The sequence below is a fragment of the Phlebotomus papatasi genome, chromosome 2, assembly GCF_024763615.1.
Source record: "Phlebotomus papatasi isolate M1 chromosome 2, Ppap_2.1, whole genome shotgun sequence".
Classification (NCBI taxonomy): domain Eukaryota; kingdom Metazoa; phylum Arthropoda; class Insecta; order Diptera; family Psychodidae; genus Phlebotomus; species Phlebotomus papatasi.
In genome coordinates this window covers 93823964-93836379 of record NC_077223.1, presented here as the reverse complement: position 1 = coordinate 93836379, position 12416 = coordinate 93823964, and the positions used below count along the sequence as shown (strand labels likewise).

At 32.9% G+C, this 12416-nt stretch overlaps 1 protein-coding gene across 6 annotated transcripts in view; it reads right to left on the bottom strand.

Annotated features, from left to right (window-relative positions):
• LOC129802470 (liprin-alpha-1) overlaps nt 1-12416 on the bottom strand; it is a 67841-nt gene that overhangs the window by 37409 nt on the left and 18016 nt on the right. For all 6 annotated transcript variants that reach the window (XM_055848333.1, XM_055848335.1, XM_055848336.1 and 3 more), the window contains exons 2-4: nt 8543-8644; nt 1913-2152; nt 1344-1688 (exon numbers count right to left, since the gene is read on the bottom strand). In XM_055848333.1, coding sequence (XP_055704308.1) covers nt 1344-1688; nt 1913-2152; nt 8543-8644 — 687 coding nt within the window. The remainder of the gene's footprint in view (nt 1-1343; nt 1689-1912; nt 2153-8542; nt 8645-12416) is intronic.

Below are 12416 nucleotides of genomic sequence, written 5' to 3'. Positions count from 1 at the left end.
ATCCAAAACCTAAAAAGCTAAAGTCCCGCAAAAATAAAAATTCCAATGCCGAAATCCCGAAGTTTAAATCCTGAAGCCAAAATCTCGAAATTCAGTCCTGAAACCCAACATCCCGAGAAACCAAAATTCCAAACGGGCCAAAATCCCAAAAAGCCAAAATTTCCGAAAACCCATATACCTAAAATCCAAAATATCGAAAAGCTAAAATCCCAAAAACCAAAATTTCGAAAAGCCAAAATCTTGAAATCCAAAATCCCACAAGCTAAAATCAGGAAAAGCCAAAATTGAAAAATCCAAAATACTAAAAAGCCAAAATGCCGAAAGAGCCATAAATTCCAAATTCTTAAGTATCACTCCCACGATTTTACCAAGGCAAGGGGAAATTTTCTAGGCTTTGGGTAATTATTCTACACATTATTTTTCGTATAATTCGTCACTTGTAAGATTTTGATAATTCGAAATTTTGGCTTTTAGGAGTTTGGCTTTCGACATTTTAGCTATCGTGATTTTGGCTTTTTGAGATTATGGCTTTCGGAATTTCGATCCATTGCGGATTTCATGTCTTCGAAATTTTGACCGTTTTGGGATATTAACTTTCAGGATTTTGGCTTTCGAGATTTTTCAAAAAAACAAAAAAAACGGATGATAATTTTGATTTCATGAAATTCTACCAATGAAAGGGCCTTGACATATCTGAGGATTATCCGAAAGACGACTTAGCGTATTTATATTCGAAATAATTATTAAACTATGTTTCCATAATTTTCCATTAAGCTGTCTCTCGGCTTAAGTCGTAAGTCTCTCAAGGGCATAAAAATGTGGTCGAGGCATAAATGTTTAAGTTTCAAAGCATTTATTTTCCTTTAACGCGAAATATGCTCAGGCTGTTGCTCAAGAATATTTAGCTTTTAAAATTCAACAGTGATTTATCCTAAACTATCATACACTCAGGGCTGATCAATATAAATGGACTTTCGATTTATCTGGGACGCGAAAAATCATAATAATAAGATTGTGGCACAGATAATTAAATAAATAAAATTATGCTGTGGTTATTGAAGAAAAATTCTGTATTCCTATTTAGAACGGGTTCTGAATTAGGCTATTCTACCCTATTTCTTTTTACTTCTCCTTTTCTACAAAAAAAACACAATATTCATTTTACATTGTGTTGAACAAATGAACCAAGAATATCTGCTATTTATTTTGTAATTTGGCTCAAAATACCTTACAAAGATTGTGATTTTCAACAATCACAGAAATAAATCACACTTTACTCATCATTTTATGTGTAATGTATGGAGATAAAAGATAGGAATAAAATGTGAATAATAATATCGTACCTGGTCTTCCTTCTGAGCCACATTTTCCCTCAAGTCACGTTGCAATTTAGCACATTGATCTTGTGCTTTAGCATACTCCTTCTGTACCTTCGACAGATTCTCCTCCATCTCACTGATTTTATTATTTAAATCCGATACACGTCGCTGCCATTGTGATAATTCGGCTGTCTGTTTTTCAATAATTGTCTGCAGTTCATGTGTCTTTGCGACATAATCAACGGTACTTAAAACATCTCCACCACTACCATCTCCGTTAACCGACTGTCCAACGCCAGATTTATCGCCATCACCATTCTCCTTACCACCATCACCCACATGAATTGCTCCAGATTTATACTGTTGAATCTATTGCGTTATTGAACATTTCGATAGACGCAAAAGAACAAGATACGAAATCAAAAAAAAAAAAGAAAAAAAGAGAGAGGATAAATTGTTGGGAAATAGAGTGGAGAAAAAGTATTCAATTATATGCCATCCCCTTCCCTATACGTATATATATCTACACATTATGTATATATATGCAATTGAGGGAAGAAAGATAAATTTCAATAGAAAAACTTAACTCTCACCTCTTCCTTAGCTGAATTTAATTCCTCCTCAAGAGCTGTATTTTTCTCCAGTGCTATCCTCAGACGTTCCCGTACCTTCTCATCCAGAGCTTTGTGATGCTCAAAGAGACTCTTTAAAGCTTTCAGCACCTCCACCTCACTAGAAACACCACTCTGTGCTGCTGCTTGTCGCTTCACCACCGTCATCCTCAGAGACCGCTCATGACGCGACACCAAACATTCCAAATGTTCCAGCAGAAGCTACATATTTATATATTGATATATTATATATAAATATATTGTGACACCCCACAAAGACGAAAGGAATGGAAAAATAATAGGAAAATGCAACCGGAATTAAATGCAAAATCCAATTCCACTATTTAACTGTGATTCTTTCATTATCACAGCTACTGCGATACTGTACTTTAATCAATAAGTCAAATCGACCTCATAAATTGACAATTCGCTATCAACGCCGTTCCTGATTCCAAAGGTTAAAGAAAAACAGGAAAGAAAAATTCTAACTTTTTCAGAGCTTTCGAATCGAAATCTATCTATGCGTATCCCACTAGGATTTTTCAAATTCAAAGTACTTTTATTTGTATTAACATTATTTGTCGTAAAGGGGTAGCAAAGCGTCCCGTCAAATCATTGCTCTACCTGCCGATTTTACTCGGAGGTTTTTTGAATTTTAACGGTATATTCTAGTACATTCAGAGAAAATCTGCAGATTCTCGGCAGAATTTCTCCCTAGAAAATCTGCATAACCTCCATTACTTCACAAAAATATTGTTGATTTATGAAGAAACTGTAGAAGTTATAAAGAAAATTGTATGCTCTGCTTAACAAGCATTACCGAGTACACATTTTAGATAAGTAAAAAAACTGCGAGCAAAAATACTAATTTCTTAAAAATCACCAATCGAATGATACAAAAACACGAAATTTTGGTCGACACTCTGTTTAAAGTTTTCACTTCACTTTTCTCTACTTGTAACACGGCGTCGCAGAATTCTTTATTTTATATAAACACCGTGATATCACTAAGAATAACTCTATAGAATTTTGCAAACTTCAGTGAAAAATTTTTCCATCTCTTCTGACACATCTTGTCTGGAAAGTCTGGAATGTAGAAAAAATCTACAGAATATCTACAGAAATTCATCATAGATTCGTCATAAATCTGCCGAAATATTCTGACGAATTTTGTCCCAAGCCCAAATAAAATTCGTAAGAATATCTACAGAATTTATCTGCAGATATTCTGTAGAGGTGTAGATTTTCTCTACAGAAATCTTAAAGATATCTGCAGATATTATTTGACGGGGTCCCAACTTTACGAAATGATCGAACTCGTGACATAAATGCTCCTCCTAAAAACACTTCAAAAGAACTTTCACATCATTTTATCGTTTACTGGTTTACAACCGATTTAAAACGATCGAACGATTCGATTACCCGAACGATCGCCCAAAATAGAGTAGGAACAATGCAATTGATTGTTGGATAAAAATTACTTGTCGGTTCATTACTGGTGGGTAACTGATTGGAACTGGTTCAGTCTTTTCAGAAATTTCAAGACCTTTTCAATGAGCCCAAATATCATCAGTAAAATCAGGGGTGAAATGATAACTTTGACTCTCGCTAGTATCGATTCGACACCATCGAATCTCTAGTATCGTTAGATCCAAATGATGAGATGAAATGAGTGTCGGCTCTTCACGCATTGTCGGCTCGTTATTGTGACACTTTGGGACAGTGAAACATAACCTCAAAAACTCTTGTTTTGATTTTACAATCTGAGTTATTACGGTCGTTTCAGTGATTTTAAGTTAAAGTAGTCAATCCATCAATGATATTTTAATGGAAATTGGGCTATTGAGGAAGCCCCGGAACAATAAAAACAATTCTGGAGCTTCCGGAAGAAATGCAAGTAAGAAAATCATCTATATAGATATAATTTCTGCCTATTTACGCAGATCTTTTTACTTTATCTTAGATTCTCACAAAATAATTGACCCTCAAAGACTTGCTGCACGTCAGTCGCTGAGTAAATGGCTCCAGAAATTTCAGTAATTATTTTTCATCTCATCAGTGCGGTGATTTTTGGTGGCTTGTAGTGTGTTTTACATTTGACAAGGAGAAGCAAAAGATCTGAAGGAAACAGACGCATGTGTAACCACTTCCTATTCAATGAAATTTTCACGAGAATTAATCCATGAGAAACATCTCCATCAACTTCCCGGACAGTGTCTCAAACTTAATCACCGAGTATAAGATCACTCTCTGATAAGCCTTTCCCGGACCACCAGAAGAAACTATAGAAAGATATTTTGTGGTTGTACACGTACATAATCAACAGAACGTAAATTTTTGTATTCGATTTGCTTGAAATTATTCCGTGAAATTTTGAATTTCAAGATGGGCCCGGAAATAAAATTTCACAAGAATTATACTTATTATTAAAAAAAAATTAATAAAGATAAATTTAATTAATTAAAAGAAGGGTATTTACTTATAAAAAAATGTAAAATATTCCTTAAATTTCACTTCGAGTATACAAATCGACAGCTCCAGAGGTGTCGATAAATTAGTGGCGAGAATTATCGACACTAGCGACAAAAGTTGCAAGTTATCATCTCGATCACCCATAATCGACACTCGACACTAGCGATGGGACAATTAGACTGAGTTATCATTTCACCCCAGCATTTGTCGTAACTTTTTTTTGACAACTTTTCAGGAGACAAAATTTTCAGTTCAGCTTCATTTTTCTTAAAAATGAGCCCCGAATGCGATACTTTTGAGTCAAAATAATAAAAATAGCGTTAATAAACTGTAAGTTAACTCAAGAAAATCTTTAAACAGTGCCCGCTTTGTAATCCGGATGATTGGGAGACAATATGACAGATGTTCGCTTTGTAATCCGGATGGATTTTTTGAATTTGTTCAACGTCTCGAAAATATAATACTCCCTCCGTTCCGAAATAAGTCGTACGTTTGGCGAAAAATTTAGGGATTAAGGAATGGTTTCAGAGAATGTTTTTGTTATTTGCAAATATCTTGTGTATGAACTATCCTCCATGTTCAGGGATAATATGAGGATCCTATCAGAATGGTAAGTTGAGGAATCGATACGTTGAAGTCGTCCATTTTTCGCGTTTTTTCAAAGAGCTCCGGTAGATAGTTAATTACTACAAGATGGACTGTGATTAACATGACAGGATAGAATTTGTTCTATCAACAGTTATTACCGATATGACATTTTTATTGCTCAAATTTTGCAGAATGAGCAATAAAAAGAACATGTTTTTTTGATGTGTTCGAATATCTGGATGCAAAATTGTGAGAGATAGGGACTTGGGACCTTCAGCGGACCCCCCATAAGTTGACCCTGGGACAATTTATATTTTTTTCTAAAACATATCTAGAATTGAAGAAAAAAATCGCACGATGTGTTTTCGAGCAATCCCAAAAAACATGATTTTGAAGGAGAAGGGGAGGCGTGGGCGCAAAATAAAGGACATATTAATGGTCCCAGGGTCAGCTTATGGGGGGGGGGGGTACCCCGAAGGTCCCAAGTCTGTATCTCTCACCATTCTGCACCTATTTTAGATTGTAAATAAAACGCCAAAAATAAGACATTTTTAAGACATTTCTTCCCCAAAATATCATCAAGACTGGACCCCAATTTTAGTTCTAGACATTAGCAATAGTCCCTTACAAGAGATAATTGTTGATACACAAAACATTTACCAACAAACTTTACTTTAATCGCAATTTTTCCCAAACGTATGATTTATTTCGGAACAAGAATTTTTCCCAAACGTACGACTTATTTCGGAACGGAGGGAGTACAAGATTTTTTTGTAGAATTAGTATAAAAGTTTTAAAGAAAATTAAAGACCTAATTAGAGAATTCTATGCTATTATTCCTTATTTATTAAACAAAAACATCACAGGATAGTTCATTCATAGCTGAACATACATGCATACATAACCTCTAATTGATTTTAAATGTAACCGTCGACAACTCGTCCGGATTACGGCAATCCGGATTAGAGAGCGGGCACTGTAAAATGATTTAAAAACTGAGATATTGAGATATGCAAATGCCCGATGAAACACAATAAGATTTTATCGTAACTTCCTTCGTTTATAAAGCCGTAACTTCCAATTTATGGAGATTTTGAAAGTTACGACAATTTTCAAAAATGCATTTATATCAATTTCAATGATTCTAGTGATAATAAGCGCTTTATTTGAGTAAACTAATCAATTAAACTCTTAACCATATCCCTTAAAGGCTTTTATTTCATAAATTTTACTGAATAAATTTTCTGCGCCGCGTCGCTTGTTTTGTTTTGAATTAATGGCAGATTAATAACAGTTAAATGAAACAGCTCCACTGCTGTATCGAGCATAACTTATTTTTGAGCATTACATTGGTAGGATCGCGTCCTTTTTGGAATATTTAAGGTTTCTTAAGGAGCTTCTTTTCCAATCTAAGTATTATAGATTTTTGTGACGGACCATTTGTCTACCATGACACGGATTTTGAAAAAAAATTTATTAAAAAATTTCGCAAATGATTTTGTAGGCTTGTAGGCAATAAAACTAACTAAACTACCATTATTTCCAAAATTACCACAAAATACCAGTTCTTCCAAAAATTGTACAGAGAACTTTGTAGTGTCAATGTTCAGAAGGAATGTCTTTTCAAATATTTTTAATTATTTGATAATCCTCCCACAAAACTGATAAGTGGTTTATAAAAATAATTTTAAGCGATAATAAAACATTTTTTCTGAGTAATTCACAATCAAAAATCCAGCTCAAAATATATTTTTGCTGTGATATTTCAAGTTCTTCTCAAACTTTTAAGATAAGTTCATATCACTACACTTATAGATAATAATTTTAAAGTGCATTGCTTTCTTAAAAGAATTCAAAAAAGGAAACTATGTTTACGAAAATTATTTCTCTTTAAATAGAATAAATTTAAGATAAATAATGATTGGGAAATGCGCGACCTCCTGAAATTCTGTACATTCTGTAACACTTATAAAATTTTCTCATAAATATTTGTAACATTTTTTTTAACAAATCAACGAACAATGTAAAGAATACATGAATTGAGGCAACGCAATTTCATTTCGATTTTTGGATCCCTCCGCTGCCTCTCAAAAAAGAAGGAAATAGAATTTTGGGTCTATCAACTGGTTGATAAATATGAAATTCAAATTTCGAAAAAAAATTAAAATTGGAAAAATCTAAGTCATTTTGATGTCTTTTAGTTCTTTATCGTAGAACCAGCCCAAACTAATGCACTCGATTATCCTACGTTGGACCAATTTGATTTAGATTTTATAAAATCCGATTTTATAAGATCTTTTTTTTTTATCTTTTCTATACTTTTTTTTACGTAAACTAATCACACTACACTCTAGAATAAAGATTAGGCAGATCTAGTTAAGAAACAGTAGAATATCTTTAAGAAAAACCTCGCTCACACGTCATCTTTTGGAAAAAGCATAAAATACGAATCACTAGGCTGAGAAAATAATTTATTTCAATTCTTAACTGAACTGGAAAGCAATTTAGAGCAAGGGACCGATTTAGGGACGAAAAGCTCATGGTTCCCATCTATTGTAAGGAAATTCTGTAATTTTTCTGGCATTGTCACACGTAAAATCGAAACCTGACAATGCCAATCAAGATTTTTTCATATAACACTAGTTCGAAACTGCAGTTCATCAATTTCTTAATGGAATCTCTTTTGTTTTCAGTGGTCAAGCCCCTGCTAAATTTTCGTTTTTGTATGGAACCATTTGAATCCACCTCATAAATTGATCTCGGACTCAGCTCACAGTGCTCCAAGGGAAAATGTATTTTAATAGAAATCTAGTATATTTATTCCTCCACAAAGTACCCGATTTTATAGTACGAAAGAACTTCTTAAGATATTTCGTGTAACGGTCGGGAGTGCAAAAAGTCTTCAAGTGTCTAACACAACTTGCTTTAAATCCATTCACTATAACATTTTATTTATTTTTTCTTCAAATTAGTACAAAAAGTTTACACGGCTTAACACAATAACGTCAGTTTTATAAGAAATGCCCCTACAATTTTCTTTGCTAAATATTTTAATTTACTCTTGCATATTTTTTCACGATAGCGAATTGTTTCACTTTTTATCACTTTTGTACCAATTTAAGAATCCATCAAATAGGATTTAATAAAACTACTACTTCCTTCATTTGAATTAACTGACAAAACAAAGTTCTAATAAAAGAATCACTGCTCCCATAAGATCAAATAGCCTTATCACTAGCTTTACTCTTCCATTCCCATCACTTCCCTCCTTTCTCTATCTCTCAATCAACTTTGTACACAGTTCAAAAGGAAAAGTTTAGGAAATAAAAAATACTTTTAAAATCCCTCACCAAGGATGTAACTTAAGAAATATCCAAGAAGAACGTAATAGGAGAAAATTCTCACACCAATTGCATTTCTTCATCTCTCTCACCGCCCAAAAAAAACCCCTATAATATCTCTTTCACAATTCTACATTCAGGGAGACACACAAACGCTAAAAATAATGGTTTTGGGATTATAAAATAAGAAGTAAAGAAATTGCTCACTTACCCGTGTATTATTCCTTTCGGCTTTCAGTTCGGCAATCTCTTCATCTCTCTCCAGCAATGTTTCTCGTGCTTGGGTCAATTCTTTTGTGAGGGTGGCAAATTCCTGTAAATACATTTTAAAAGATCATTCCATTAGTTATTTATGATGTTTTCAACCTAGTCATCGAAACGGTTACAGGGAATATGCTTCAAATTGAGAAGTTAAAATGGGTCAAGAAAAAAAAACATAAAATAAGGAGAAAACCTTAATAAGAATCTGGTGAATACAGCAAGAACAGGCAGGTATTGGAGGTATTATTGATAGTGATGACAAAAGTGCTGCAGAACTGCCAGCATTTCTTGTACAAATTCCTTGAAGATGAACTAGAGCATCGATAAATTTCTGATTAAGGAGTTGAACCCCACAGACATTTTCTGCATTCTCTTCTGAAGACATCCGATGTTGGTATTAAACTGTGCTTTTTCTCTTTCTCTTTCCCTTCTCTCACTTCACTTTTCCCCTTTTTACACCCATTCACACTTTGCAAATTACAATGGACACTTTTTTCTTTCTTATTGCAATAAATATATTTTGCTGATATAACTTATTAATATATCAAACGATCTTTTTCGTGGAACCATTCCAGTGCCATTTGGCCAATGACTTTTAAAATATTCACATTACACTACATCCTCTAACTAAAGTGAGACAAGAAAAAATCATCTATTATTATATTTTTAAAGTGTATGTATGAAAATTCGCAATTTTTATATATCCATAAAAAATCTAGGGGGAAATGGGGCACCTTTGAATTGAGGTACCTTTGAAACTGGGCTTTTTCTCCTGTTTTTAAATAGAATTAAGCCATATAAATAATAATAAATAATAATATCACAATGTAATTAAGCTTTACTATAATTTGTGGAGCTAAAATTAAATCATAAAGTCCAGTATTATTTGAAAGTGAAAGAAAAAGCCCAATTTCAAAGCTCCCCCAATTCAAATGTGCCCTTCTTCCCCCTAAGCTCAGAAAATATGCAATATAAACCTTTATGTAAGTAATATGCCTATTACAAGAACCCCTAAACAATAAAAAAAACTATCAAGATGAAACTGGAAAATGATACTAATAACTTTTTTAACATGCGCTAGTAAAATCTATTCTATGACACGCTTATCAACGCTATAATATCATTATCATTAACGAGTCAAGGCGCATTATTACCCAAAGCTATCTTCGACTTCCTAATAGTCGTATTCTTAAGGCTCTCATAAAATCCGGGGATTCTTTTACTTGAATCTTCGATTCCAAATATTTTTGTGCAGACAAAATACTTAATCAATCTTAAGTCAGTGCCATGCCCTGTGATATCAAGTGAAAGCTCACTGAATACAATTTAAACATCTTTAATGCCAGAAAAATTCCTGCACTGAGAGAAATCCGAAAAAGTTAAAATAACATTCCGGAAATGTTAATTTTACCCTGCAGTATTGATCCGAAAACGGTGTAAATATTACCATTTTTAGGTGTATTAAGAGTTAAAGTTGCCCTTCTTTTATATTGATTTTACCCTAAAAAGGTGTAAAATTAACATTAAAAAATGTTGATATATTTTTACACCTAAAAAGTGTTAAAGTTATGAGTAAAAAAAGTTAATCGCAGCCTCTTTTTTTCTCAGTGTACTTGTAGTGAGCATCGCATCGTATGGCCATTGCAAAGAGCTCTATGGAACCTCTTAGTAACTGATATAAATCGAATTTTCGAATAGTTCTTAAGAATTTACCACTTAAAATTCTGAATTTGCCATATGACATTGTCATATTATTGTGGAATTCCCCTACAGAGAGCATCGCTTGTAAAAAAAAAAATAAGCCACGCCCACACTAAAACGTGTACTTCCAATATGAAATCTATTTAAATTCATTTTAATTCATTCAAACATTAAACTAAAGATGTTTTAGGTTTGTAACAAAAAAAAGTAAAAATGTCAAAATAAATCAAAGAATATGGCAACAAAAAACGATTGGAATATTTTACTTGGCTATTAAACATTTAAAAATCAAAATTATGTTTTTTATAACAACTTAGAATTTAAAATGAGGGCGATGTCTGAATTATTTATAGGCGTGGCTTATTTATAGCAAATACTAATTCTTTCATAAACAAAGTAAAAAGAGGTCTAATAAAGTGAAGTTACTATCCGAATCTCTAGTTATGTTGTAACTTTTCTTCAATTCTAAGACTTAAGGACAATCTTTAGACCATCCTTAAGTATCATTATGGACACTGAATCATACTTAAGTCATATAGCACTAAAGCAAAGCTTGCGAAAAGCAGGGGTTAAATGTAACCCCAGGAGTGCAGTCACCCACATCTACGATATGCAAACTTCCGAGAAATACGAGTCCAATATACGACTGGGTTTATCTTCAAATAATATTCGATTTTCTTAGGCCACGCCCACGTCCCTATACCATCTTTATTCTAAGACTTTTCACACAAACCTTTCTAACCCAAATTTTTCACATCACTCAGCGCTATGTATAACTCAGAGCCCGAGGTGAAAAGCCCCAAAAGGTTTGGCATATTATAAGTATATATGAAATATAAGAAAAGTCATCGTCCAACACGATTTTATTCTACTGTATGCACATCGTGTTGAGTGAGGAAAAGAATGTGACGTGATGTCGTTCTATGAGAAGTGAGAGACACTTTGCATAATGCAGGAAAAAAGTAAATTCTTAATGAACAGTAGAAAGGAGAGAGAGAAAAAAACATTATTCAGTCCTTCTAATCGTCCATAATTTCACTAAGTATAGCAATCACGTGCCGAATGATCTCAAGATGGTCTAGAACAGATAACTATTCTATGTATATGAGTGTAAGAAGGCCACATTGTGGTTTTTATTGTGTATTTCCATCAATGCAGGGCGGAATTAATTCCTTTTCTATTTCCTCCATTCATAATATCTCATCCCAACAATAGATTTAGATGAGTCGCTAATAATATGTAAAAATACCTAACGTTATTGCTTTTTGACAAATTTTCGTTCACAGAATACTAAAGAGAACATTCAACTGCGCGAAACATTTCTCCAAATATACATAACATATGACTTTTCCTATTTAACACATATACTTCCTTTTTCCGAATACCTTCCAATAACACACTGACATATCAATTCAAAATCATGTTTTTCACATTTTCTTTTTATTTATTATGTTATATTGCATTCATCACCCTTTTCTACAAATTCTTAGTCATATCAATCGTTTTCGTCTTTGAAACAGCGAAAGAAGTGGCAAATGAGAAAAGAAATTTCAGAAAATGCAGTGGGCGGTAGATTGGGTGTGCCCGGAAATATGTTATTTGGTTAGTTTCTTAGATAGAGGTACTAGTACTACATCAATAGATGAATTAATTTTATTTAATTAAGTCACAGAGGAATGCGTGAGAATGTTACACATTTACAATGCCTTTAATTTTGTTGTTTTTTTTTTAACTGTCAACTAAAATTTGTAGTTTTTGATCTTGAGTTGAGATAGAAATTTCAGTTACTTGACCTTTATTTATGTAATTATCTGAATATTATACAAGTTTAAGGACTATAAGTACCACAAATTCTTTTCATAAAAATATGTCTTTTTATAGAAACAATTTATCAGTTTATTTTATTTTAGTAGATCTGAACTACTCTAATTTCTTATCAATCACGATTTTTTGGAAAAATTTAACTTTGGAGTATATTATTAAAGATAAATGACCTATTAGGTTCTCAAAAAACTTGCTCGCTATTTAGGATTTTGAGACCTTCGGGAACTGGGCTAAACCTAAAGCGGTTTTCAGACTAGAGTCTGAAAACCGCTTTAGAAAATGCAATAAAATCATATATT